General features: G+C 38.7%; 1 protein-coding gene and 1 non-coding gene across 4 annotated transcripts in view; one reads left to right on the forward strand and one right to left on the reverse strand.

Moving 5' to 3' along the window:
* Window positions 1-27,525, forward strand: part of TRMT11 (tRNA methyltransferase 11 homolog) — a 56,648-nt gene that overhangs the window by 4,525 nt on the left and 24,598 nt on the right. The window contains exons 2-13 of one of the 3 annotated variants that reach the window (XM_055136919.1): window positions 3,466-3,531; window positions 5,613-5,686; window positions 6,863-6,944; window positions 7,032-7,124; window positions 7,532-7,666; window positions 8,406-8,562; window positions 11,103-11,208; window positions 15,254-15,360; window positions 16,684-16,764; window positions 21,618-21,782; window positions 23,555-23,627; window positions 23,726-23,857. In XM_055136919.1, coding sequence (XP_054992894.1) covers window positions 3,466-3,531; window positions 5,613-5,686; window positions 6,863-6,944; window positions 7,032-7,124; window positions 7,532-7,666; window positions 8,406-8,562; window positions 11,103-11,208; window positions 15,254-15,360; window positions 16,684-16,764; window positions 21,618-21,782; window positions 23,555-23,627; window positions 23,726-23,857 — 1,271 coding nt within the window. Of the gene's footprint in view, window positions 1-3,465; window positions 3,532-5,612; window positions 5,687-6,862; window positions 6,945-7,031; window positions 7,125-7,531; window positions 7,667-8,405; window positions 8,563-11,102; window positions 11,209-15,253; window positions 15,361-16,683; window positions 16,765-21,617; window positions 21,783-23,554; window positions 23,628-23,725; window positions 23,858-27,525 lie in introns of those variants that run through there. The other 2 variants (XM_055136920.1, XM_055136921.1) reach the window with 2 other exon arrangements.
* On the reverse strand, window positions 7,376-7,506 carry LOC129404669 (small nucleolar RNA SNORA36 family). Its single transcript, XR_008630039.1, has one exon. It is a non-coding gene; the product is annotated as a small nucleolar RNA SNORA36 family (small nucleolar RNA).

Below are 27,525 nucleotides of genomic sequence, written 5' to 3' on the forward strand. Positions count from 1 at the left end.
CAGACTACAGTGCTCAGGTCAGATTAATCTTTTCTAGCCCTAGCAGCACAGAGGGTAGGGCGTTTGCCTTGCATGCAGCTGACCCCAGATTCGATTCCTCCATCCTTCACGGAGAGCCCAGAAAGCTACCGGAAGTATCCCGCCCGCGCGGCAGAGCCTGAGAACTACCTGTGGCATATTCGATATGCCAAAGCCAGTAACAAGTCTCACAATGGAGATGTTACTGGTGCCTGCTCGAGCAAATTGATGAACAACGGGATGACAGTGCTACAGTACAACCCTAGCAGGGTCCTACTCCAGTTATTAGTTCTTGGCTCATGACAGAATTTGTCCATGACCATGCTCTTAACTTATAGTTAAATATTATGGCGCTTTGGCCAGGCCCATTTCAATGCCAGTGTAGCTCTCAGCCTGCCCTGGGTCCATCTGGTCCTTCATCAGGACCTGCTTTTTGGGGTGCTAGGAAGTAAGAGTAACTGAAGCTTAAGTCAAGAGAACAGATGCCCAGGATAGAATTATCATTCAGAGTCAGTTAACTCCCAAGTTACAAAAAGCATAGCATTAACTGTCTTCCTGTGTCTATACAAAAAGGACATTGCTCTGAATTAACTATGCAAAGGACTTAAGGAGAAGAGAAAAGCAATATTTACAACAAGTTAACAGAGCACAAAGAGGTTACAAATAAACACAGAGGAATGGGAGTACTGTGATGGGAGTAACCCAATAAACCTAAGCTCCCTGTGGCAGGGCAGAAAGGACCAACCAATGTTACCCTACAGAGTAACTGTCAGCAGCATGTAATTTGCAGAGTAGATCTTTCGCACAGGTGTCTAAGCAGCCGTGTGCTTCTGAAGCTGTGCTGTGGGCCCTTACTATGCCACAGGTCGTGTGTGTAGGCTGCAGGGACCCGCTTGGTAGGGAGGGGCTCTGCCCCTGTTCTGGAATAGTCCTAGTGCTGTCAGCCTGAGGCAGCCCTATCTGGAATAGCGGGGCAGAAAGCAGAAGTCAACACCATTTGCTTTTAATTGACCATTTTTTGGATGCCCGCGGTGGGACACATCTAACTGTGAGGGTTTTCTTCTGACTGAGCTCAGGGTAGCACTTGAAGGGACCTTATGTGACAGGGATTTAACCCTGGCTGACCGTGGGCAAGGCAAGAGCCTTACCTGCTGTACTGTCTATCATTTGCTTTTTAATTTGAGGCTTGGATCATCACATTTTCTCTCAAATTTATATCATTGCTTAAGTTTTGGACAATATAGTCAGTGATATGCCATGGACTAGTCTTTTATTAAAAAAAAGGTGAGGGTGTTTTACTTAGCCTGTTGCTATTTTTTAGCAGTGTATTTCAGGAGCAGCAAGCTTTGATGTTTTAAAATGCAAAACTGATTTATAGTGTACTTTAATATGAACATTACACAATATAAATTTCTTTAAGTGCTATCATGGCCAATCCAGTTTTTTGACTCACTGGACTTGATGGACAGTGTTGTGTTCAACACTGCGTCCTGATTCACTTAATAACAGCCTAGATCCTCCCGATAGAGTCTCTGCACCTTATCTACAGATCCTTTACCCCCCATTCCCCCTTTCTCTTTTCAGTTAAAATTTTTTTTAATTAGTAGGGTACCATGAGTTACGTAGTTATTCATAGTTTAGTTTCCTGTGTACAGTGTTTCAACACCAGTCCTGCCCGCAGTGTCAGCCTCCCTTCATCAGTGTCCCCATGTTTCTCACCCCCGTCCCAAGCTTGTGTCTTTCAAAGGCACAGTTTTTTAAGTTGTTCACGATGATTTGTTACATTCAATATTCCAACACCAGTCACAGCTCCATTACATCTTCCTACCACCATTATTTCTAATTTTCCCAACCACCACCCAAGCCTGTCCCAATTGCAAGCTGTAAATAATTTATTTTGTATTGCTTGTTAGGAATAATTTGCTAAAGATCATCAAAAAAAAAGTTCCTTAAAAGAAAGTATGTAAAGATTGTTGTATCTCACCCTGGAGCCATTAAACCCTTGTATGAGAGATTACTAACATGTTACAGGTTGAGTCTTGTGTGCTAGTACTTACTTAATCGAGATTGGTTACCTTCTACTTTACATCCCATCCGATGTGGTGTGCTACTCGTGGTATATCAGTGGGTTAGAATTTGAGGTCTCGCTCCAGGAATCTGAAAACTTAAATGGGGTGATACAACTAGAGTTAAATTTTTAATTGGATGGTGACTTTGTGGTCCAGGAGCATCTCTGCAGCTTGTTGAGCTCTTTTGAGATTTATTTATGAGTCTTTGGATCATGGCTGGTTAATGAGCTTATATGGTGCCAGAGGCAGTTTGTGGGCGTGACTGCCAGGCTCCTGAAAGAACAGGGGGGTGAGGGGAGGTTGTTCATCCCCTGCTCTGTGAGAGGACAGACACAAATTTTAAAGTGTGGTTGTAGTTTTTCTCATGCTTGTTGGCTGTGTGTATGCGCACCTCGACCCCCAGTGTGCCCAAGGCCCCTTTACCCCTATGCCTGTTGCTGTCCATCTGTTTCTTCTTCCCGCCTCAATCTCTCTTCTCCCCTGCCCTCTTTTTCTATAATCTAGGGTCAAGGGTAATCTAGGTATCCTCCCCCCCCTTTGATACTTTGTATTCCCTCCTCCTGTTCTTCTGTATACCACAGATAGGGGAGATCATCCAGTATTTGTCCTTCTGTCCTATTCACTTAACATGATTCCTTCCAGCTCCATCCACGTTGCTGCAAGCTACCTTATTTAATCATTCCTCGAGGCAGTTTAATATTCCGTTGTGTATATATACACCATACTTTCATTTCATCAACTACTCTGTTGTTGGGTTAATTCAATAACCTACATTTTACTGAGTGCTGCAATGAATAAAAGAGGTGTTGCCTTAATTGAAAAGGCCCTTTTCTTGGTATACTTTCTGGGTGTGCTTTCTTTCTGGCTCATGGTGGCTCATGGATGGGCTTGGAGAAGGGGGGGGAGGTATCCATGTCATTAAGCTGGTTTCTGTTTCTGTAACTTTGTCTAGGAGGAAAAGAACTTAATTTATAGTAGTAACTTGATAACTTGTGTTTCCTCCTTAGTTGATCACTTATTTCTTTTCTAAGCATCAAATAAACTACGAGTATTTTTATTCATCAATTTATCAAATACATTCATAGAGTTTTGGCAATTTCAAATTTCTTTTTCAAAATCAGGTCATTTGGTGATAAAGTTTCCTTCCAGCATTCTTGTTGTCTAAAATGGTTCAATAATTAATTTAGATCGCTCTGACTATAAGATATTTTCAGAACCTAGATTTGCAACTTATGAGGTCATGAACATTTGAATATTTCAGGTAGAGCACCAGTTCGCTTTTCTTTTTCATTTGTTTTAACCATATTTTGTCCTGTCTCTGTTAATATACTTTAAATTTCGCATGTTAAAATATTTCTCTCTACTATTTTCAATATAGGAAATAAAGTCTTTACTCTCACTTTTTGGAGGACAGTTCACAAGCAGTCAAGAAACTTATGGAAAGGTAAATTGCATTTCTTTTTTTTTTTATTAGAACATTTCTGAATAGAACTTTGGATTTGAAGAGAAGAATCAAACATTTTAAGTTTATGTGCGCATAAGTTTCTTGTGTCTGTTTCTGGGGTCTACAAATAATGATATTGGGGGAAAATTTAGTTTTGGAAAGTAATTTAGACCTAGTCCCAGTGTTCATTTATTTATTTATTTATCTATTTATTTATCTATTTATTTATTTATTTATTTATTTATTTATTTATTTATTTGCTTTTTGGGTCACACCCGGCGATGCACAGGGGTTACTCCTGGCTCTGCACTCAGGAATTACCCCTGGTGGTTCTCAGGGGACCATATGGGATGCTGGGAATCGAACCCAGGTCGGCCGCATGCAACACCCTACCCGCTGTACTATCCCTCCAGCCCCTATTTTATTGGTTTTAATGTAATAAATTTTGTTACTGGGGCTGGTGGAGGTAGAAATGGGGACTTAGTATGTTTTGTTTTGGGGTGCCAGGTACCTCAGCCGGCATCTTAGACATAGGAGGCGTACAGTGAAGCTTTGAGCTACACTCCTACCTTTTGTTTTAAAATTTTAATTTAGTAGCTGTGCCACAATATCTGTTTGTTTCATCATTGAGAACATGGCTCTTTTGTGCAAGTTAGAATGGAAACTTAGAATCATCTGAGGTTTATATCAGAAGTCATTTTAAAGATGAATGTGCATATGTGATTCTGAATTCTGAACTTTGTATTTGATGGTTTTTCCATGTATTTAAGTTTGGAAAATAGAAAAAGAAAAGGTCCTTCACAAGTCTCATGTCCTTGACATGACTTGCAATTTGGGAATGTGCCTCTCCGTCCTTTTTCCCTCTATTTGGGAGCTTATGCAGTCTGTCTTTCCCACTTTTTCCGTTTGTAGCTTGTTGCTCCATAATAGCCTTTAGCGCTAATAGGGCAGTGCAATATTTTCCATTGTCACCGTCACTGACCTAATGATTTATTTCATTAATAGTACTTTGAAGTTTTTCTTAAGAAAAATATATTAAAATATGATTTTTCCCCTCTTGGGATAAGTTTTAGATTTTGATAGCTCTTGTAAATATTGTAAATATTATTGAAAGAAGAAAGAGTGTATATGATGGGAAGGATTTCTTATAAAAGATGTGAGAAAGTTGCCTGGTTTTGTACTTCTCTGTCTCTTGCACTGCTGATGGAGTTTGAAAGAGTAGAATATGGATTCGGTGAGGGTGCTTACCTGAAAGGAATTGGCCAAGCTGAATTTCCTCTTCTTTTAGCAAACTGCTATTCAGGTAGAGTTTAGAAGTGCCTGTAACATTGTGTTAGTTTTTGTTTTGGGGCCACACCCAGCAGTACTCCTGGGCTTACTCCTGGCTCGGTGCTCAGGGATCACACCTGACGGTGCTCAGGGAACTAAGTGGGGTGTCATGGATCGAACTTAGGTCAGCAATTTGTAAGGAAGTAACTTATCTACTATGTTATCTCTCTGGCTCAAAGTAATTTTGAGCATAGAGACAGAGGATTGGGAATTCCCCCCCTAATGGAACTGGACTTCCCCCCCCTTAGAGTAATAAAAATCATTGACAATTATTCTGTATTTTTTTCCTTTTACTTATTTATGCAAGCCCCTTACTTCCCTGCAGGTGGCCATGACTGAAAGTAATATATTACTTAGCAGTTAGACATAAAAAAAATAAGAAATTATTTGAAAATTTTGAAATTTTGCATTGTGCTATAGCATGCATTATTTCTTTTGCTCAGGCTTTATTAGAGGAAAAAAAGCACAAAATTAACTTGAAATTGAAACGTTCCTGATTTTACAAATATTTTCATCAATCGAGTGACATGGGAGTGTTATTACACTGTACTACATGATTCTAATAAAACCTACTAAGATAATTTGCATTTTAGTTGAAATATTTTTTATTTTGGTAAGGGTGTATTATTACCTGATTAGGTATTTTTACATGAAAGTAGTAAGTAAAAATCCTTTTTTACTGGCTTCTTTAATGAAACCATATGAGGCCATAAAAGTCACAGAAATAAGATATACGTTGTTATTTCTTTCAGTCTCCTTTTTGGATTCTTAACATTCCCTCCGAAGACATTGCAAGAAATGTAATGAAACGGACAGTGTGTGCCAAGTAAGAGAAGTTGTAATGTTCTTCTGAATGAACATCCTTGTACATCTCATAACTCCTTTCAGCAAATGCTTGGTTCTTGGGCGAGAGCTCAGTTTAGCTTGCAGTTCCACGAGTTTGCCACTGGATGGCAGTAGAAGAACAGAAGAGAGCTATCTGCTGGAATCACAAGGAAGAATTTCAGTGAGGAAATGGCAGCAGCTCTTAAAAAACTTTTATGTTAAGTAAACACTGTAGCACTGTAGTCCCGTTCATCGATTTGTCGAGCGGGCACTAGTAATGTCTCCATTGTGAGACTTGTTACTGTTTTTGGCATATCGAATACACACTGGGTAGCTTGCCAGGCTCTGCCGTGCAGGCCGGATACTCTTGGTAGCTTGCCCGGGTCTCCGAGAGGGACAGAGGAATCGAACCCGGGTCGGCGGAGGGAGTACAAGGCAAACGCCCTACCCACCGTAAGATATTAACATTATGTTATTACATATAATTGAGATGCCAAAGGTTACAAGAAACAATTTAGAGCCTGAAAGTAAGAAAAGTTTCTTATAGATGAATTTTAGTTATTTATAAGAAATAACTGAATTATTTATTTTATTTATGAAGGTCAAAATAAATATTTTAAAATAGGTATTTTATTGATCTATTTTATTTATGCATATTGATGATATATAAGATGAAAAGAAAGAATAGTTCCTTGAAATATGTTTCACTGTGTTATTTTTTAGAGGGATTTTGGCTGTTATGTCTTGGTGTTAATATAATGATGTTACTTATCCTAGATTTTATTATTGTCATTGCTTTTCTCTTCCTTGTTTTGCATTACTGGAGAATTTTGTGTCAGATTTGCAAATTAAATTGTATGTTTAATTACTATCAGAAATTGAGCAATTCATATTATTCTTGAATTTCTTTTTTTCTGGACAATTTGTGTTTGAATATACAAATACAAGATGAAAGCTCGGAAATTATTGACTTAAATTAAATTTTCCTTTGGTATAAGATTAAGTTCCTGTATGTGATTTGAATTTTGGCTCCATTTATTTTAGGATGCATATTTCTTATTCATAGTGTAGACAATAAATACTTGCTTTAGTGGAACAGTCATAAAGAATAATGAAATGGTACGTTTTATTGTGTGAACCAATTGCTTTACTGAGGTTGGTGCTGCTTATTTCCTAGGTCTATGTTTGAACTATGGGGTCATGGAAAATCTCCAGAGGAACTGTATAATTCTCTTAAAAGCTACCCAGTGGAAAAGATGGTGCGTAATGCATTGTAGTTCTTACAGATAAATCTGCAGGTCTGATAGAATAACTGAACTTAAAGTATCTGTCTGCTTTTATTTTAGACTCCATTTCTACATTCAGACTCTACATATAAAATAAAGATTCACACATTCAATAAAACATTGACACAAGAAGAAAAAATAAAGCGAATAGATGTAAGTAAATTTAGTGAAAGCCCCCAAACTATGGGATTAATGTAGGTTGGTCGCTTTTGAAATATAATATCTAATGTCTGCTAAATATTCATTTTATGCTAAGTACTTTTAGTACTCGTACAAGTGTGTGCTAAGTACTTTTTTGTTTTGTTTAATGTGAATACCCAGACTTATAAATAAGTGTTATTGTATAAATTTTGCGTACTTTCTTTTTTATAGGCTATTAGAATTACTTTTATTTATTTTAAAAAATTTATAGACTGGGAGGGAAATGAATAGACAAATACCTTCTGCCGAATCATCTTCCCTAGCTTCTGTCTTAATATTTCAAAACCTAATTACCACAACAGGAAAGCAGCCTTGAACTAGGCTTAATATTTTGGTCAGGAATTACTTTTATTTTTCAGGCCCTTGAATTTCTCCCATTTGAAGGAAAAGTCAATTTAAAGAAGCCACAGCATATATTTTCGATTTTGGAAGATTATGGTTTGGATCCAAACTGCATCCCAGAGAACCCACTGAATATTTATTTTGGTAGATGGGTAAGCAAGTTTTTTTTTGTGTGTGTTTATTTGTTTCTTTAAATGCAACAGTCTAGGCTTTTGTATTTAACTCTTTGCATTTAGAGCCTTAAGGCAACTCAAGAATTAAAACTACTATGTGAATTAAAAATCATTGAAAAGTATATGGTCATGTGTTTTGTTTTTCTAGAGATACCTATGAAATGCATGAGCTTCTTAGATGAGTTCAGGTACAAAGCAGGAGGTAGTGTGCCTGAGAACTCACCCAAGACTAGCACAAAAAAAAACTGTGACCTTTTTCTTAAAGCCTTGGAAAGGGTAGAGTGTTATGATAGTTGAGGGGCTTTGTTTGTAAAGCTCTTCAATCTTGGTTTCCATTCTGAAAAGAAATTAAATTACTGCAGAGAAATTCTGCCCACTTCCTTGAAGCTCTGAGTGAAAGCTATGGCGTATATTGCAGAATATTGCAGAATATTGCTTTGGAGGAAAAAAAGAGATGAAGAAAGCTTACTCATCACTTACCCTGGAATAATTGTTTTCAAATTCAATTGAACTTTGGTTTGAAAAGTCAAAGTAAATTGCAACATACTGAAACAAGTTATTTGTCCATAACTGTGTCAGTCACATTTTTTGAAAGCAATAAGTTTAGGCATTCCTAAGTGGGAAGGGAGTTCTTGTTAAGATTCCATGGTTTCACTGTGGATAATTCTCAAGGCTGTTCTGTACACTTAATCCTAAATTGAAAGTATCTCTGATCTAGATTGCAGATGGACAGAGAGAACTAATTGAGTCATACAGTGTCAAAAAAAGGCACTTTATTGGAAATACAAGCATGGATGCTGGTTTATCATTCATCATGGCCAACCATGGAAAAGTGAAAGAAAATGATATTGTCTTCGACCCATTTGTTGGAACAGGTACTCTAATTTAACCCAAACTAAAGAAGAAGTGCTGCTTATTTCTATTTGTTAAGGTGATATTTTTGCGAAAAGATTAAATGAAAGGAATATGTTAAACATAATTAGATAATGACTGAGCTAACCACATATTTAATAGCAAGTGTTTTGACATCTTGCCACTTCAAAGATGATAGCTACTACTTTGTGGGTTTTCATAAAATCCATTGTGGTAGTATGGACGCACATTGTGTATTGCAACACGACACACTATAGAAATAAAAAGCTGTATAGTTTTATCTATTTATTTTTAAAAAACACCTCTTGGGAGGGGAAAAAAGACTTGAGCGACAAGACTTTAAAATGTCTTTTAAATTGATGACCATATACTTAGATGGAGAAAAATGGTTAACATGCCATATCTTTGGTTTGGTTTGGGTTGGAGATTTTTAAGTGTGAAAATAAGAAAATGGCTATAGCGGTGGACTCAGCCTTGCCAGTGAGGCTGTGACCTTCCCCACCGCCTCGTGTTTTTGATTGGGGTGGGCTTGTAATAAAGAGGGTGTTGGTTTTAAAATTTTAAGCTTATCTGACTCTGAAAAATTTCTCTGCCTCCGTTCAGTGTTGCTTGATTACTGCCCCTACTTAAGAATACTCATTCTTTGGTCTGCACGGCTGAATCCATTGTGATCCAGACTGTGTAGAAGGATTTATGCTGTGGTTAGAGTTCTTCCCTGGAGCATCTTTCCCCATCAGGAACTTCATAAGCAGTGATGCAAAAGCTCACATTTGTTCAATAGTAAACACATGAGGCTTTATGCAATACCCTCCTTCTGGGGTGAGGAGTCACTCCCAGTGGTGCTGAAGGGACCATGTGGTGCCTGACCTTGAGCCCGGGGCGTCTGCATGTAAAACATATGCTCCTGTCCTTTGCGCCTCTTGCTGCCTTGCACTGCTCTCTCTGTCTCTCTGTCCTGTCTCTGTCTCTGTCTCTCTCTTTGGGGGAGGCCTGGTGCGTTGGACTACGTCCTGTAACGCTCAGGTCTGCTGCTGCCTCTGTGCTCCAGGGTCAGCCCTGACATTGCAAGGCTCTGGGGACCATATGCTGGAGACCACATGTGGCCTCTCACATACAAAGAATCTCCTCTGTCTATTGAGCTCTCTCTCTGGCCCTGTAGTTACTATTTAATTGAATTCTTAGAGCAGTCAGTACAGAGAGACTTTTAAAAACTTTTGTGGGGTGATTTTGTTACTGAGAGGCAAAGTGGTATACAGTGTTTCTGCTTCGTAGGATTCAAACTCAAGCACTCTTTAGTTCTTGAGCTTAAGGGTTTGTTTTTTGCCTACACCCCAAGGTGCTCTGTTCTCAGGGATCACTCCTGGCAGGCTCAGGGGACTGTATAGGGTGCCGGGGTTTGAACCTGGGTCAGTTGCAGACGAGGCAAATGCTGTGCCCAATGTACTATCACTCCGCAGCCCCTTAAGAACTATTATGATGGACCTATCTCACTTTGTATTAGAATTTGTTAGTGATTATGTTATAAACCAACTTTGAAACATGATAGGTAATTAGAAAGGAATATCAAAGTCAAAGATACTAGCTGATGAAAGGGTTTTTGTTGTTGTTGTTTCTCTTATTTATTGGTTTATTATTGAGTTAATCTGGTACCTGAGTCTGTGCTCTCATTCCACAATTTTCTCTGTCAATCCCATCCTCATCATATTACTCATCTTTTCTCCTTATCATCATTCTTTTATGTACTTCCTCCAACTTTTTAAGCTTTTACTGGAAATGAAATAAAACCTAGAGAAAAGTTTCAGGAATAAAAGTAGAATAAAGAGTATATATTTATCTTCTGCTTATTTTAAACTGGTTCAAAATTTGCCATTAACTTCACTTTCTCTTTTAGTTTATTTACATGCTTTTATTTGCCACTTGAAAATTCCATTCATTAATCCCTTTATTCTTAGATATTTTAGTATATGTTGAGAACTGGGATACCCATAAAAATAAGATTGGTCTCTTACCTATGCACAACACAGCAAAGTTAAGTTAATGTACTTTAATGCAATATTTAGACATTCCTATTCCAGTTTTTTAGCTGACCTATTAATGGCAGTCACAGGGCTGGTGATGGTACTAGGTCGTTAGGTAATTGCCTTGTATGCATGAGACCTTGGGTTCGATATCTGGCACCACACACACACACACACAAAACAGTTAGTATAATGTTACTTTTGATAAGCTAGTTATGATAGTACTTGATTTTCCATATAATTACTAATTATTCCCCATGCAGTTAACAGGCAATGCCTGACAAAACACACTAAGATACATCAATATTGTGTACAGCATTAAAATCCCCCCTCATTTTCTGTTAGTCAGGCTTGCCTTCCTCTGATGAGCCTTACCTGAAGCAGTCTTTGATAGATGCGATGGGATGGTTTTTCAGCTCGATAGTCCCTCCGGATTTACCAGTTACTGTAAGCCAGAGCCCTTCTTTGCACCGGCATACTTACCTATTATTCTGAAACTGATGGGTCCTCTTCTCTTCTCCAAGGAGTCTGTGATTCACTGCTTGCTTTATTGGTTTTATTCCCTTCCCTGGCCTCTGTTCCTGTTGTGATGACTGGAGCTCACACATGCTCAATTGTGGGACTTTCCAGGTAGCGCAAATCAGGCTCTTGTCCTTGTATATTTGGTTGGCCTGGTGCTTGCCTGGGTGCTCTCTCTCTGTCTCTGTCTCTGTCTCTCTCTCTCTTCCCACTGCTCTCTTTCTCTTTCCCGCTCTCCTTTATCGCTCATCTTCTCCATACCTAAATCCTGGTAACAGTCATTTCTCCAGCAAGGAGATTGTCTTTCTTGTTTTTATTCTCTCTCTCTCTCTCTCTCTCTCTCTATATATATATATATATATACACACACATATATATAATATATATATCTGTATATATAGTCATTTGTCCTTTCTCTTATAATTGAACATTTTTGGTAGTTTCTGTTTGCAGTGAACAGTGTTGTGTATACAGGCCATCATAATGTTGGAGATTGAGCTTTTGGCCAGATTCCTAGGAGTGGAATTTGAAAACGTTGCATAGTTGGTTGCTGAATGCTTCCAAATTCTTTTCTATTATGCCTTTTTACATTCTTGCTAGCAATATTATAAGGATCCCTGTTTGCCCACATCCTTATCAGTAGCATATATTATCAACAGGATATATTGTCCAACATACAAGGTTTTACCATTATGTGTATACACACACAGAGGCACACACACACACACCAGACCACGAAGTGTAAGACTTCCTAAGCCTTGAGCACTGCTGGGTATGGTTCAGAAGCAAACCTAAAAGAAGAGTTCCCGGTATAAGTCAGATATCCTTCCCTTGATGAAGACAGGCGTGGTAGATTATAAAATGCTCTCTGCAACCAGCAGCCAAGTTATTGATTACGTTGATAATGGTAAAGGCCAAGAAGACAGTCTCTAAGTTGGTTTTAAATTAACTGCTTAGAGTGGGTAACATATATGAGCTCATTTGGTTGTTTATGTAGGACAACTAATGGAAGATTACTTGAAAACATATGTGCGATAATTAACAGAAAATGGGAGAGAAAGATTTTTGCAAAGATGCTACTAAAATACATTTCTGTATTGTGCTTGTAGTTTAACTGTAGCATTAGTAGGACTGGCACTAGTAATTGTCAGCAGGCACAGTTTGTAAATAAACTGATCTTCTTTATTCTGCCTTTTGTTCTGATGGTTAGTACCTGCTTAAGGACCGACAAATCTGGCCCCTGCTGTGCCATCCTCCAGAGATTGTGTTTGTTTGTTTGGTTGACTTTGGTACACCCAGCTGTGCTCAAGGCTTACTCCTGGCTCTGCATTCAGGAATTAGTCCTGGTGGTGTTTAAGGGATGATATTGGGTGCCATGATGATATTGGGTGCCAGGGATCGAACCCAGGTCATCTGTGTGCAAGGCAAATGCCCTACCTGCTATATTATCGCTCTGGTCCCTAATGACCAGAGATTTTCAAAAAGTATTTGTTATTTTTTCCTTTTGTTTCCTTTTTCAATATTTTTTAAAATTTGAGTCATTATATTCACAATATTTGTAGTTGACGGCAAGAATATGTTACAATTACCCAGTAAAAATGCACTTAAGAAACTGTAATCTTATACAGTTTTTATTTATGTCTCATTATAATTTTTTTCCCTTATTTTCATTCATCTTTGGGGTACCACATCTGGTGGTGTTCAGGGTTTTCTGCTGACTGTGGAGCTCAGGGGTCACATCTGTGGGAGCTTGGGGGGACTATATTGGGTATTGGGGTTTGAACCTGGGTAGACTGCAGGCAAGGAAGGTGCCCTACCCCACTGTACTCTCTTTATGCCTTCCCTTTGGAAAAAAAAAATCGTAGTTTAGGTTATGTGTTGACAGAAATACTGCCATTGGCGGTGTTGGATTAAGCATTTACTTCACCATCACTGTAGTGCCCAGAGCCCCCAGCCTGTGCCCCATATTCCAGCTCGAGGGCCTAAGGCGCTTACCTGGCCTTTTAAAAATAAATTAGGTATATCCAGTCCTTTTTTCATGTTAAAGACACAAAAATGGAATTAGATTCATTTCCTGAATGTAGAAAGCTTATGGGAAACTGTAAGAACAGACTTAAACTTTCCCCTCCCTAAATACTTTTCCCTCTTCTTTTACGGTCTGTTACTGTTAAGTGTTACCATGTCTCTTTCTGAGGGAGGTATCTGTCAGTGAATCAGCTCTGAGTAGCTAGCAAGTCAAGTTCTAATATGAGCCTGACTAAAAGAATGAATTCAATAAATATATTGAGTCCCTACAACTGGTGCAGTTTGCCTGGGATACAAGACTTGTAAGTGGTTTACAGGTCCTGTTAACTGAGTGCCTAACTTCACTTGAATTAGTTTGTTTAATCCTAGTACCTTTGTTTATTTAATTGACAAGCTGATATGTATTTATTTTAATTGGTGCTGACCCCAAAGGAGGTAGAATGGTATAGACGAAAGAGGAAATGAAGAATATCTTATGTCCTATTAGTTACTGTGTGATTTTGGGCAGGATTCTTTTTTTTTTTTTTGCCTTTTTGGTCATCACCCAGTGATGCTCTTGGCTCTGCACTCAGGAATTACTCCTGGTGGTGCTCGGGGGACCATGTGGGATGCTGGGTATGGAACCCGGGCCAGCCGCATGCAAGGCAAACGCCCTACCCGCTGTGCTATCGCTTCAGCACCTGGGCAGGATTCTTAACTTGTTCGGTTAGTTCCATTTGTAAAATGGTAATAGTAATATAAGGATTAAATGAGTTCCCCTCCCCTTTCTTTTCCTCTTCCTTTTCTTTTTCCTTTCCCCCTTCCTTCCCCTTCCCTTTCTGCCAAACTGGGTGCGCTCAGGACTTCCTCCTGTCTTTATGCTCAGGGACACTCCTGGAGGTCTTGGTGCTCAGGATGGAACCAGGGTCTGCCATGTGCAAGACCATATCCCCTAACCCTTGGGCTCTCTCCAGCCCCAGTAATAGGACTTGTTACCTGACACATGGTAGGATTTACAGCTGTTGTAAATATTTAGTGAACTATAACTTGTAATTTGTGACTCATGAATTATTGCATCAGTGAAATCAAGGGTTAAATCCCCCCACACCCCCTTAATTCTTTAGTTATAAAGACAGTAATTGGTGCAGTGTCTGCAGCTGCTTTGCTCTCTGGGGTGGGTTTCTGGTGGGGCCTGTGGCCATAGCGGACCCCTTTGGCCCTGCTTCTCCTCTCGAGCCTGCCAGCCCCTTTAGTAATTGCATGTATACCTTGGAGACTGTTTTTTCTCTGGTCTCATCTATCTTCAGATGATTAAAATATAAGAAGGGAGTGTGGCTGTTGCAGCTTTATCCTTACAAAATGCTAGGCAAAGAAGCTAGGTGCTGAGAAACTGTCCTGGTTTTGAGAGGATCCTACGGGCAGGAGAGATGAAGAGAGGTGGAATTTCTCCAAGTCTGTATAATATTTTTTCACCCCCTTTTGTTCACAACTCTTTCTAGGACCTTTTTCCCGACTCTTCAAGTTTATCTCATAGAATTCTATTTTCTAGCAGTATCCCTTTTTTCCCCAGTCTGCTGATTTTGAGTTCTTTTTTGAGAGAGCCTATGTAGGTATAGTATCATTTTTCTTTCTTTTCTCTTTTACTTTCAGCAAAACCAAAGCCCAGTCTCTCATTTCCATATTCTTATAAAGCTTCACACTTAAGTCTCTACAGATAAAAATTTGTAAATTGGTTTTTATATAAATATAGTCCACTGATTTTATCTATAAAATATTACCCTAACCTTAAAGTGGTTGTTTTTAAATAATAAAGCATTAAACAAGTGAATTGCTAGTCTGAATTATATATGTGGTATTTTTATGCTTGATAGTGTCGTAAGAGTACACTACCTGCCCTCTCGACACTTCACCCCTCCTTTTTTAAATCATCCCCTCTTCCAGCAGAGTGCTTCCAAGGAAACTCCAGCTAAGGTATAAATAAATGCAAAAGAAAAAAAAAACTTAAGTTTCAATTGAAAAAACAACTATAGAATTTAGTGCTCGCCCAGTCACCAATTCGGAGGAGCTAATTTATAATGATTTTATTAAAAAGTTTAAAAGGCACAGAGTTAACTAACAGATACAGTCTAACAGATTATTCATCTCCTTTCAGCAGTGGTACTCTAATTTGGTACTCAAATCTCATTAACCAAATGGATAAGGTTCTGTTTAAGGAAGCACAGAAAGATTTTCTGTTCCCTTGGCAACTAGTTCTTCTAGGTGAGTATCTGCCTTAAATGGCAGAATTGTAGTAATTCCTCGTAATTGGGGTGAAGTGATTTTGTGAGTATTCCAAGTCATCAGATAGTAACTTGCTTAAAATACGAACTATTCCTTTGAGAGAATAATGATCAGGCGGTCTTACTTACCTAACCGCTTACACAAATGTGTTTCGTAGTTAGTATGAGGGGATCTAGGTTTTGGTTTCTGCTGTACTTATTTCTTTTCTTCATGGATTCCCATAGAGAGTAGACAGATGCCAGATTTTCACGAGCAAAGCATTGTTAATTGCACATTACCAGATTATTTTGTAAATGATTGTAGAAGAAACACCATGAATATATAGCTCTTAACCCTCTGAAGAACACTGCTCGTCTTAATTTTAGATACTATATTTTAAAAAGATGTAAGGAAGAGTTTTAGTTTTTTTTCTCTTGGTTGAAGTCTATGCATATCTTGCCAGCTGAGAATATATTTCTGATTCCAGTCTTTAGCAATTAGGAATCCTTAGGAATACTAGAAATTATGCCAAAATATTAAGAAAGTTTAATTGGGATCATTAATGAAAGTAAAGTTTAATAAATAGTAGAGTTACGAAAAAATTTAACTTTGTTAACTCTTTTTCTTAAAACCTTAAAAAAGTTGTTACCCTTTATGTTAAGGGGCTTCACTAATTTAAAAATCTTTATTTGCATTCTCTTCCTAAGTGACAGTCAGCTCTGCTACCTTAGTTCAGTCAGGTTATTCTTTGGATAATTTGAAACATTATCTTTACATTGGCCATAATACTAAGTAAGTAAAAAAAGTCATCGTACTGATTATACTGGTGTCGGTTTGATAAGTTATTTAGGAATTCAGAGTTATAGCTTAAAATACAGATAGTTAAACCATCTTGTTCCAATAGTTTCAATTTATAATAGTTAACGTTTCCAACATGATATTCTCCTCAGTTCCTTGAAACTGTGACTGCTGGTCTGTGTGCAGGGAAGTGCTGGGTCACAGGTGTGGAAATGCTGGTGTAGCTCTCCAAGTCAGAGGGAAATGTCTGAATTTCCCATTATTTTGAGAAGATGTATTTTCTTTAGTGCTGTTTAAAGCAGTGATACATTATTTCTCTGTTTTGTGTCCAGTGTGGTGGTGGATGTGTCTTAGTGGTTTTTTGTTTTGTTTTCTTAATTGGAGACCTGCTAAATATGGCCAGGGTTAGTGTCATTCTAGGACACTCTATAGTTACTTTGTAAGAATCTGACTCAGATTAAATAGGGGAGGAAACAAGAGTTTGGCACTTTTTGGTTAACGGACTATCATTATGTGGTTTTTCAGGTGGCCTCCTAATAGCATCTGCCCATTTTGGTGCATATGTATATGGCACAGACATCGACTACAACACAGTTCATGGCTTGGGTGAGTGAAAGTTTCTGAACCATTTTTTAAAAATCTTTGCTTTTATAACAAGTGTGCTGTTAAATAATCATTTATGGCTATTTATTTCCAGTGGTAATTGAGGGAACAAGGTCATACTATTGTTAGCGTTATGGTTTTGGAATACAAAGTCATTCTCCCACTACCAGAGTGCCGAGACCCTCCACCAGTGTCCTTTCATCACTTCTAGTCTGCTGCTTCCTTCCTTTACTGCTCCATGTTTGAGTTTCAGTGTTACAATCATCGATCACCCAACCCTTAACCAGTGCACATTTTCCACCACCATGTTCCCCAGTATCCCCTTTATTCCACCCCCTCCCCCTGCCTCTGTGGCAGGCAGTCTCCCCCATGCTCTCTTGTTATGAATTGCTTGTTATGAATAGTATAGGATGTCGCGTGGCCGCAAGAGTGGTCATGTGCTCCTGAAATTCTAAAATTTTAAATAAATAGGGGCTGGAGAAATCTCTGCAGTGAGCTGCTCGGTTCAAAGATCTTTTTCTAAAATTTATTTTATAAAATTAATTTTTTTTTAATTAGTGGATCACTGTGAGGTACAATTACAGAGTTATAAACTTTTGTGCTTGCGTTCCAGGCACACAATGATCGAGTACCCATTTCTCCACCAGTGCCCATTCTCCACCACCAATAATCCTAGTATCCCTTCCACCATCCCCACCCTAGCCCCCCGCCCCCACCCCACCCCGCCCCTGTGGCAGGGCATTCCCTTTTTTCTCTCTCTCCTTTTGGGTATTGTGGTCTGCAATAGAGGTATTGAGTGGCCATCATGTTTTATCTTTAGTCTACTTTCAGCACATATCTCCCATCCTGAGCGGGTCCTCAGAACTCCCTTTACCTGGTGTTCCCTTCTCTATCTGAGCTGCCCTCTCCCCCAGCATGTGAGGCCAGCTTCCTCCTGGTACTTACCTCTACTATTCTTGGGGTGTTAGTCTCCCATTCTGTTACTTTATATTCCACAGATGAGTACAGTCTTTCTATATCTGTCCCTCTCTTTCTGACTCGTTTCACTTAACTTTATACTTTCCATGTTGATCCATTGATATGCGAATTTCATGACTTCATCTTTTCTAACAACGGCATAGTATTCCATTGTGTAGATGTACCAAAGTTTCTTTAACCAGTCATTTGTTCTCGGGCACTTGGGTTTTAACTGCATAGTATTACATTGTGTAGATGTACCAAAGTTTCTTTAACCAGTTATTTGTTCTCGCTCGGGCACTCGGGTTTTTTCCAGATTCTGGCTATTGTAAACAGTGCTGCAATGAACATTTGAGTGCAGATGTCATTTCATTTTTTTTTTTTTTTTTGCTTTTTGGGTCACACCCGGCAATGCACAGGGATCATTCCTGGCTCATGCACTCAGGAATTACCCCTGGTGGTGCTCAGGGGACCATATGGGATGCTGGGATTCGAACCCGGGTCGGCTGCGTGCAAGGCAAACGCCATACCCGCTGTGCTATCACTCCAGCCCCACCAGATGTCATTTCTACTATACTTTTTTGCCTCTCTGAGATATATTCCCAGAAGTGGTATTGCTGGGTCAAATGGGAGCTCAAGTTCTAATTTTTTTAAGAATTGTCCATACTGTTTTCCAAGAGGGCTGAACCAGTCGGTATTCCCACCAGCAGTGAAGGAGAGTCCTTTCTCCCCACATCTGCGCCAATACCGGTTGCTTTTGTTTTTTCCGATGTGGGCCAGTATCTGTGGTGTGAGATGTGGTTCAAAGATTCTTTTGTGTGGCTCTGGGTCATGGCCATTATAGAGCTTAAATAGTAGCTAGAGGCAGTTTGTGGGCCTGACTTCCAGAGCCCCATGGGGATTGGGGGGATGAGAAGCAGTAGCCCATCCCCTATCCCTTGAGGCCTGGAGTTTGTTGTCAGTGAACCTACTTTTTAGGTTCTGGAAATTGGCGGCTGCCAGAGTTTTTAGGGGGCAGGTGGAGGGACAAGACCTGCCCCCGTCTGAGGCTTCCTGGTGAAGTCTGCCTGACTTAAAGTCCGGAGGTCTCTCTGCAGTGAGCTGCTTGGTTCAGAGATTCTTTTGTCTGCTCCCCCCCTTTTTTTTAGTTTAATATTTTTTCTCTATATATACCACAATCATCTTTGAGTATTTGTTCTTTTTCCTTTGACTTATTTTACTTAGCATGATGCCCTTCAAGTTCCATCCAAGTCATAGAAAGCTTCAAGATCTTATTTTACCTTATAACTGTGTAATATTCCACTGTGTATTATGAGTGTGTTGTGTGTGTGTATATATATATATACACACACACACACATATATATATATATATATATCACAACTTTTTTATCCACTCATTTGTCATTGAACATTTGAGTTTTTTCCATATCCTGGTTATGGTAATTAATACCTTGTTCATTTGCTACAAAAAACATATAGGTGCGTGTGTCTATTCCTGATGTTATAGCTTTACATGTTTAAGAGTTTGGGGTTAGATCCCTGACATTACCTTGCCCCCCACCACCTCCAGAAAAAAAGAAGAAAATAAAAACCTTTCTATCCATTCTGTACGTATGTTCTAACTACTTTGTCTTTCTTTTGTCAAGAAGTTGTTTGTGAGACTAATATTTACTTGCTCTCTCCTCTATATTTCACTCTTATTTATCTTTGTATCTTGTATTTTTGTTTTTGGGCCACACCCAGTGACGGCCAGGGATTTCTCCTGGCTCTACCTCAGGAATCACTCCTGGTGGGCTGTGGGACCAAGTAAGAAGTGGGGTTCGAACCTGGTTCGGCTGTGGCTGCATGCAAGGCAGGCGCCTACCCGCTGTCCTGTGCCTCTGGCCCCTGTTTCACTCTCTTGCCTGTCATTCCCAGCCTCTGTGCCTAACCAGAAGTCTCCCTCAGGCCACGGATCTGATACTGGGCAGTGTTAACTTCTATAAAGTCTGCCTTTGTCCCTACTGGTTTTCTAGATTGTGATATTTTCATTTCTTTGACTATTCCATCTCACCACCATAAGGCTCAGCAGTTTTCTATAACATCTTTTTTTTTGTATGTTGTTTCTCACTAAACATCTTTGTTTGATTCCTTCTATCAAAATCCTTTCAGTACAGTGTCATCTCACTCCATTTTGATAATTGAATTTTGGTTTTACTGTAAAGTAGATTCTAATGCGGAAAAATATATGTAAGACTAGAAGAATTTTTGTAGAAAATAGTAACTATGTGGCTGCCACCTGGGATAAGAAAACAATTATTCTCTGGAATTCAACTAGTTTATTTCTTTTATGCATAAGTATATTACAAGCATATGAGGGCTCTCAAGTATATAAAAATATATTATAAAGTATTTTATACATATATTCTGGCCTCAGCTACCTGCTGAGTTTCTTTCTGAATGTTTTATAAAACTTCAAGTACGTCAGGGTTGATATGTGTCAGGCAAATCTCATCTCTTCCTAAGCGTGTGTCTCCGCTTGATTTCTGCACACTTAATTGAAGGTGTCATCATTAACTTGCATTTCTTAAACTAGAACTTCTAAACTTTATCTTCAATCCTCACTTTTAATGAAACAGTTAAAAAGTTAAAGACTCTGTGATGTCTTCCTGGGTCTTTGTTCTCCTCCCCGGTACAGTGCCTGCCTTTCCCAGGTTAGCCCTTTCTGTTACGTTGATCAGCTTCATCACTGTCTTGTTGATCAGCTTCATCACTGTCTTTTCACAGGGCTGTTTGCCTCTGCAAGAGAGGTGCCTTCTCTTAGCAGGGTGTCTTTTCTTCTTAATGGAATCACCGGGAGATGCACAAAGTTGTTCATGATTGGGTTTCAGTCATACAAAGTTTCAACACCCATCTACTTCACCAGTATATGTTTTTGCTACCAATGTCCCCACCCCAGTTTCCCAGTTTCCCAGTCTCCTCCCTGCTCTCCCACCTTACCCCCCCACCCCCCCAGCCTGCCTCTTTGGCAGGCACTTTACTTTTCGCCCTCCCTCCTGTTCCCTCTTTTTTCCATCTATGCTCTCTGTTACTGAAACGGCATCGTGCATGTCATTTTATGTCCTTTCAGCACTGTTCTTGTCCAGAGTGATTATTTCCAACTGTCATTGTCATAGTGATCCCTTCTCTGTCCTAACTACACTCCCCCTCCCACTTTGTGGCAAACTTCCTGCTATGGACAGTTCTTTTTTGCCTTTGTTTCTACTGTCTTTGAGTATTATTCTCCTATGTTTATATGTATATATATATATATATGTGTGTGTGTGTGTGTGTATATATATATCCTGCAAATGAGTGGAATCATTCTTTGTTTGTCCCTGTCCCTCTGACTCATATTACTCAGCATGATACTCTCCATGTCCATCCATGTATAAGCAGATTTTATGACTTCATTTTTTGAATTACTGTGTAGTGTTCCATTGTGTAAATGTACCATAGTTTCTTTATCCCTCATCTATTTCAACAGAGTATCTTACTAGTGTATGTTTTAGACTTGGTAAATAATTGAATACATACTTTGTTTTTTAAAAAATATTTTATTGAAGTAACATTAGTTCATAGTAAGTTTTGGTGCGCACCATTATATTTCAGCACGGGTGTCCATTACATTATGATAGCCACCAAAAATGTAGTTTCCATACACCACTATACATTGATCTCTTTATCAGTTCTGCTTAACCCACTTAAGAGAGTATTCTAAAATTGAAATACAAATCTTTTTTTATTTGTATAAATAGAATTAAGACTTAAATGATAATAGCTTTGATTGGTTACATGTTGATTTAAATATTTTTAATGACAAGAACTAAGAATGCTTTCTTTCATTTGGTACTTTTTTATCTTTCATCTTTCTCTTAGGAAAGGCTAGTAGGAAAAACCAAAAATGGAGAGGACCAGATGAAAACATAAGGGCAAATCTTCGTCAGTATGGTTTAGAGAAGTATTACCTTGATGTCTTGGTTTCAGATGCATCTAAACCTTCCTGGAGAAAAGACACATATTTTGATGCAATCATCACAGATCGTAAGTTTATGATACAAAAAGAGTTGTAGGATTTGTCTTCTAACACCATATTCATTTTTATTTTTTTATTTTATTTTATTTTATTTTGCTTTTTTGGGTCACACCCATCATTGCACAGGGGTTACTCCTGGCTCTGCACTCAGGAATTACTCCTGGTGGTGCTCAGGGGACCATATGGGATGCTGGGAATTGAACCTGGGTCGGCTATGTGCACGGCAAATGCCCTACCCACTGTGCTATCGCTTCAGCCCCACCGTATTCATTTTTAAGAATAGCTTATTTTTATGATCTTTCATGTTCTTCAATTTTTAAGAAGGAAAGAAGAAATCAACAAGGAAAGAAAAAATTGTTATATCACAAAGCTAACTTAATCATTTACATTTAACGTACAAAATTTATCAACACACGTGCAACTTAAACTACTATATGCCCCACCCCTGAAAAGAAAATTATGAATTTCGGATAGGATACGAGAGGAACTATATAGTTAAAGTTTGCCTTTTTGTTTTTTATACTCTATTAACATGACATCATTTTTTTCTGCAGCTTATTTGAGGCTGTATTTGTTTTTTTTTTGTAGTTGTTATTTGTTTCACAGTTGATTATAGTTGATTTTTGGCGTTTTAGTTGTAGCCAAATGTTATTTGCCATTGTGTCATGGGATTTTGAAGTAGATTCTTAGATATTACATATTGCTCCATCTGCGATCTTTCATTAGTTTTGTAATGCCTGTTTTCTCTGACATCTTTCTAGAAGTACAGGAAATTTGGGGTATGGTGAACCATGGGGCTTGTGAGCCCTCTCAACGTCAAGAATGGGCTTAAGAACTTGTTTTCCAGCTCCTTGTTTGTGCTTGGGCTATTCAGGCCTCTTCACTAGCAATAGTAGACCTTTCCAGTAGTGTTAGAAAGTAAATCTGTAAGTAGTGACAGAAGACTGCCTCAGCTCCTCTCTCTCAGCCCTCCTTAGCTCTTTGGTGCCTTCGATGATTTCAGACCTAACAAACTAAACTCGGCAAGGCATTCGATGCCTATATGACTGCTTCAGTAAAGTTGGGTAACTTTTTATCAGCAGTCTACTTTATTGCTATCACATTCTAAATTTATGTGAAAAATACATAGTTTTTGGTTTGGGGGGTTGCACCTGCAGTGCCCAAGGATGACCACTGGCTCTGCACTCAGGAATCATTCCTGGCAATGCTCAGGGGACCATATGGGTTGCTGGAGATTGAACCTGGCTCAACACCTGACCTGCTGTATCATCTCTCCAGCCCCCCAAATATTTTTTTTGTAATAAGAGTAAAATGTGCATGTTGTGGCCCCTCTCCCCTGTATCTTCAGTATATATTCCTAATAACAATCAGGCATATTCTTTTAGGTAGCCAAATAATAATTGTCAATTTAATTAAGTTGATAGAATACTTTCTAGGTTCTCATTGAATTTTATCCATTGACTCAGTAGTATATTTTATCCCATGTTTTCCCCTTAAGTGTAGTATTAGCTAAGGGTCATATATTACGTTTTGCCATAATATCTTTTAGGCCTGCTTTACTTTCTAACTTTTCCGTCTTCGGCATTTTAGACAGCAGTCAGAGATTCACCTTCCTGCCCCCATGTTTAAAATGGAATGTTCCTTGCATTACAGTCCTAGCTGCAGTATGGCATGCATGATGTGATGTCTTAGTAGTCATATTCAATGGCATGTGATGCCTCTCTTTGGTGTTTAGGTGACTTTTGACTCTCTCTGTTAAATACGTGTGTTTTCTTCGTAGCTCCTTACGGTATCAGAGAGTCGACAAGAAGAACAGGTTCACAGAAGGAAGTACCAAAAGGGATAGAAAAATGGTAAGTGAAGTGAAAAACAATTTACTGCTTTGAAGTTTTTTTTTCTGATTACAGTTTTAAAGTTTTTCAAATTTTGAAGTTTTCTTTTCTTTGTCTAGTCCAGAAAGCCATGTTCCTGTCTCCTTGAGTTATCATCTGAGTGATATGTTTTTTGACCTGTTAAACTTTGCAGCTGAGACGCTTGTATTAGGCGGAAGACTTGTCTATTGGCTGCCAGTGTACACGCCAGAGTATGTAATATTTATTATATTTATTTATTTATTTTGACTTTTTTCTTTGCTGTTCCAGATATTGAAACCAGGGCCTAACCTGTGCAGGGAAAGTTCTTGACCACTGAGCTATATCCCAGCTCTAAATATATTTATATGCATATGTATATATATATATATTTTTTTATTTATTTGTTTTATTTTACTGAATCACCATGAGATAGTTATAAGCTTCAATGTATATATTTTTAATAAAAGTTGTCTTGTGTTTGTATCACTGTATCACTGATTCACTGTCATCCCGTTTTTCATCTATTTGCTCGAGCAGGCACCAGTAACGTCTCCATTATGTGACTTGTTGTTACTGTTTTTAGCATGCCAAATACACCATGGGTAGCTTGCTAGGCTCTGCTGTTTGGTCAAGATACTCTCGGTAGCTTGCCAGGTTCTCTGAGAGGGACGGAGGAATCGAACCTGGGTCGGCTGCATGCAAGGCAAACGCCCTACCAGCTGTGCTATCGCTCCAGCCTTGTATTTGTATGACTAATATTTTTTTCTTACTGCTAATTATATTCACAATAAATATCTTTGTATTCAGTGTATAGGGGATAACCTTTATTACATATGTGTATAACACAGAATTGGTTGAATTTCCTTGATCTTTTCTTACTGCATTAAGGTTGACAAGTATGGCTGTGGGCCAGGTAAGGTCCTCACCTATTTGTTATTTGGCATTTGAGCCAGAACTTATATTTTGCATTTTTAAGGACTTATGTTTTACATTTTTAAAAGATTTTATGGCTAAACTTTTTAATGTTTACCTTAAAATGATTTCATATAAGAAAAAGATGACAAGTATAAAACTACTATTAGATATAGTAAGCTATATATATATATCAGATAAGTATAAGAGTACTGTAAGATAGAGTATAAGTGGACGGAGAGATAGTTATAACAAGGTGCTTGCCTTACGCACGGCTGATCCCAGCTTCAGTCCCCAGCACTGCATTTGGTCATCTGAGCACCAAGCTTGGCCCCTGAATATAGAACCAGGAGTAAGCCCTGACCACCTTTTTGTGGCACAAAAAAACCCCCAAAATTAAGAAATATACGGTCCAAAAAAAGTGAAAAAACTCCCGGCTCTTTCCTTATCCAGACTTCCTATCAGTGTAGGTCCACTCTGCTTTCCTTCTCCAGCCTCTCCTAAGCTTTTGTCCATTAATCACAGACTTATTGTCCATCTCTTTTGGGGCCAGTTGGCAAGTTGTAGGCATCTGGATAGCAGTGAATTTGGCTGTGTAAATGAACTTAATAAAACTAAAGGCCTACTATTACTCCTGCATACTTCAGTGTATTTTCTAGAATTAAGAAAACTTTTATCAGTCCTCCATGCCTGAAAACTAATACTGATAAGAACACTACTGTTCGTCCTTGACATTTTTACGGAGTATATGTTGTGTGGGCTGGAGCAATAGCACAGCGGTAGGGCATTTGTCTTTCATGAGGCCGACCCGTGTTCGATTCCTCCGCCCCTCTCGGAGAGCCCGGCAAGCTACCGAGAGTATTGCATCCGCACGGCAGAGCCTGGCAAGCTACCCGTGTGTATTGGATATGCCAAAAACAGTAACAATAAGTCTCACAATGAGAGACGTTACTGGTGCCCGCTCAAACAAATCAATGAGCAACAGGGTGACAGTGACAGTGAGATGATGTGTATAGTGCAGGTTGACTCGCCCCTCCCCCAGCCAGAGTGCATCTGCTCTTTTACCTAAGAACATGCTCAGGAAGTGTTTACTTGGTGAGGAATAGCACAGAAATAAGACTGTGCCGCATGTAAAAAGTACCCAGAGTCAGTCACCAGTGACAGTCCTGAGCTTGATCAGTTTGTCATGTTCTTGGTCAGGTTTCTTCATGGTCCATCTGTATTTCTTCCTGATCAGTATTCCAGGCGAGATCTCACGATTGCAGTCCTGTTTTTCGTCTGACCCCTGCTCACACTAAGGACTCCATTATGGATTGCCATCATAATGGTGATGGTTCTGTCCCTTCAGTCCTCCCACATATGTCAGTTCGTGTGCTCCTGCCAGAAAGGTTTCTCCCAACCCTCATCCGCTTAGTATCTGTGATTGCCCTGGAGTCAGAGATTCCAACATTATTTATTGAATTATAACTTACGTCTATCACCATTTATTTTGTTGCTCAAATTGCTCCAGATTGGGTCAGTGGGAATCTCTTTGAGGTGGTGTCGCTCTCCTTTTGAAATATCACCATTGGTTTCTGTTTTTGACTTTCTGACATTTTTGACTCCACTATTTTGTAGTTTATTATTTAATTAGAATTGAAATTATGTGTGGCCAGAGTATCTTTTGTAGTTTTTATTTATTTCTTGCTTTTAATAAAAAAGTTCAATGGTAACTTTTGTCTTTTTTTTTTTTTAATCTCAGTATTTCCTAAGAACTTGGATGTTTCTTAAGTGATTTCTCTGTTTCAATAATTTTCAATAAGGGGCAGTTTCCAAATGCTTTTTAACTAACAGGATATTTTGGAGGTAGCAAAGGGAGAGTCAAGTTATTAACCTCCCCCTACCTCCTTCTCCCTTAGTTGTTTTATCCAGGGGTAAGTTTTGCCCAAGTATGTGGCTGGCACATACCTGGAAGCCTACAAATTCATTGACTCCACTGACTTACTCATCACAGATCACAGAGTTACTTTCTTATTCTCTGATTCTCATTATTAGACAACTCTTTTCTTCAACTAATAAATTTAGTTTGTCTGGAATTTATACTAGCAGAGAAACTATATTCATTTTAAAGCATATGTCACCCCAAAATTTTTATTCTTTTTTTTAATAAAAATTTATAAAATAACAGTTTTAGTATGAATTTGCCAAAAACAGTAACAATAAGTCTCACAATGAGAGACGTTACTGGTTCCTGCTCGAACAAATCGATGAGCAATGGGATGACAGTGACAGTGACAGGATGAATTGAAGATTAATGTCATCTGCAAGAGTTGGAAATAATGTTCTTCAGAATTAGTTTACGATACTCAGCATGCATCTTTTTTTTTTAAAATTTTTTGGGTCACACCTGGTGATGCTCAGGGGTCACTTCTGGCTCCACACTTAGGAATCACCCCTGGTGGTGCTCAGGGGACCATGTGGGATGCTGGCTATCAAACCTGGGTTGGACACATGCAAGGCAAATGCCCCACTTGCTGAGCTATTGCTCCAGCCTCTCAGCTTGCATCTTATATTAAAAATAGAGATTTTTATTGGATGAGAATTGATTTTTAAAAAATTGTAGCTTAGCACAGCTTTTATTTTAAAACTCTATTTTGGAATAGTGAATATAGCCATTTAGTCCCACTATTGAATTAATTTACTAAGCGAAGTCCAGTTACATGATTCAAGTTTTTTAAAATATAAATCAGATATAATAAAAGTCTTAAATCCTGGACTTTTTTTTTTCATGTTATAAGACATGACAAATAAATACTGCCTAAAAGCATGATTATTTGTCAGAATTATCAGGTGATGACTAAAACACGATTTTCTCACTGTGTCACAATTTAAATTTTTATGAAAACCTACTAATGAGATTCCTGCTGTCTTTCTTCCTTTTGTCTAGCCCACTGGAGTCTATTGGAATTTTTGCCTTAATATTCTCAGTGCTCTCCATGTCTTTTTA

Source organism: Sorex araneus, chromosome 4 (assembly GCF_027595985.1).
Source record: "Sorex araneus isolate mSorAra2 chromosome 4, mSorAra2.pri, whole genome shotgun sequence".
Taxonomy (NCBI): Eukaryota; Metazoa; Chordata; class Mammalia; order Eulipotyphla; family Soricidae; genus Sorex; species Sorex araneus.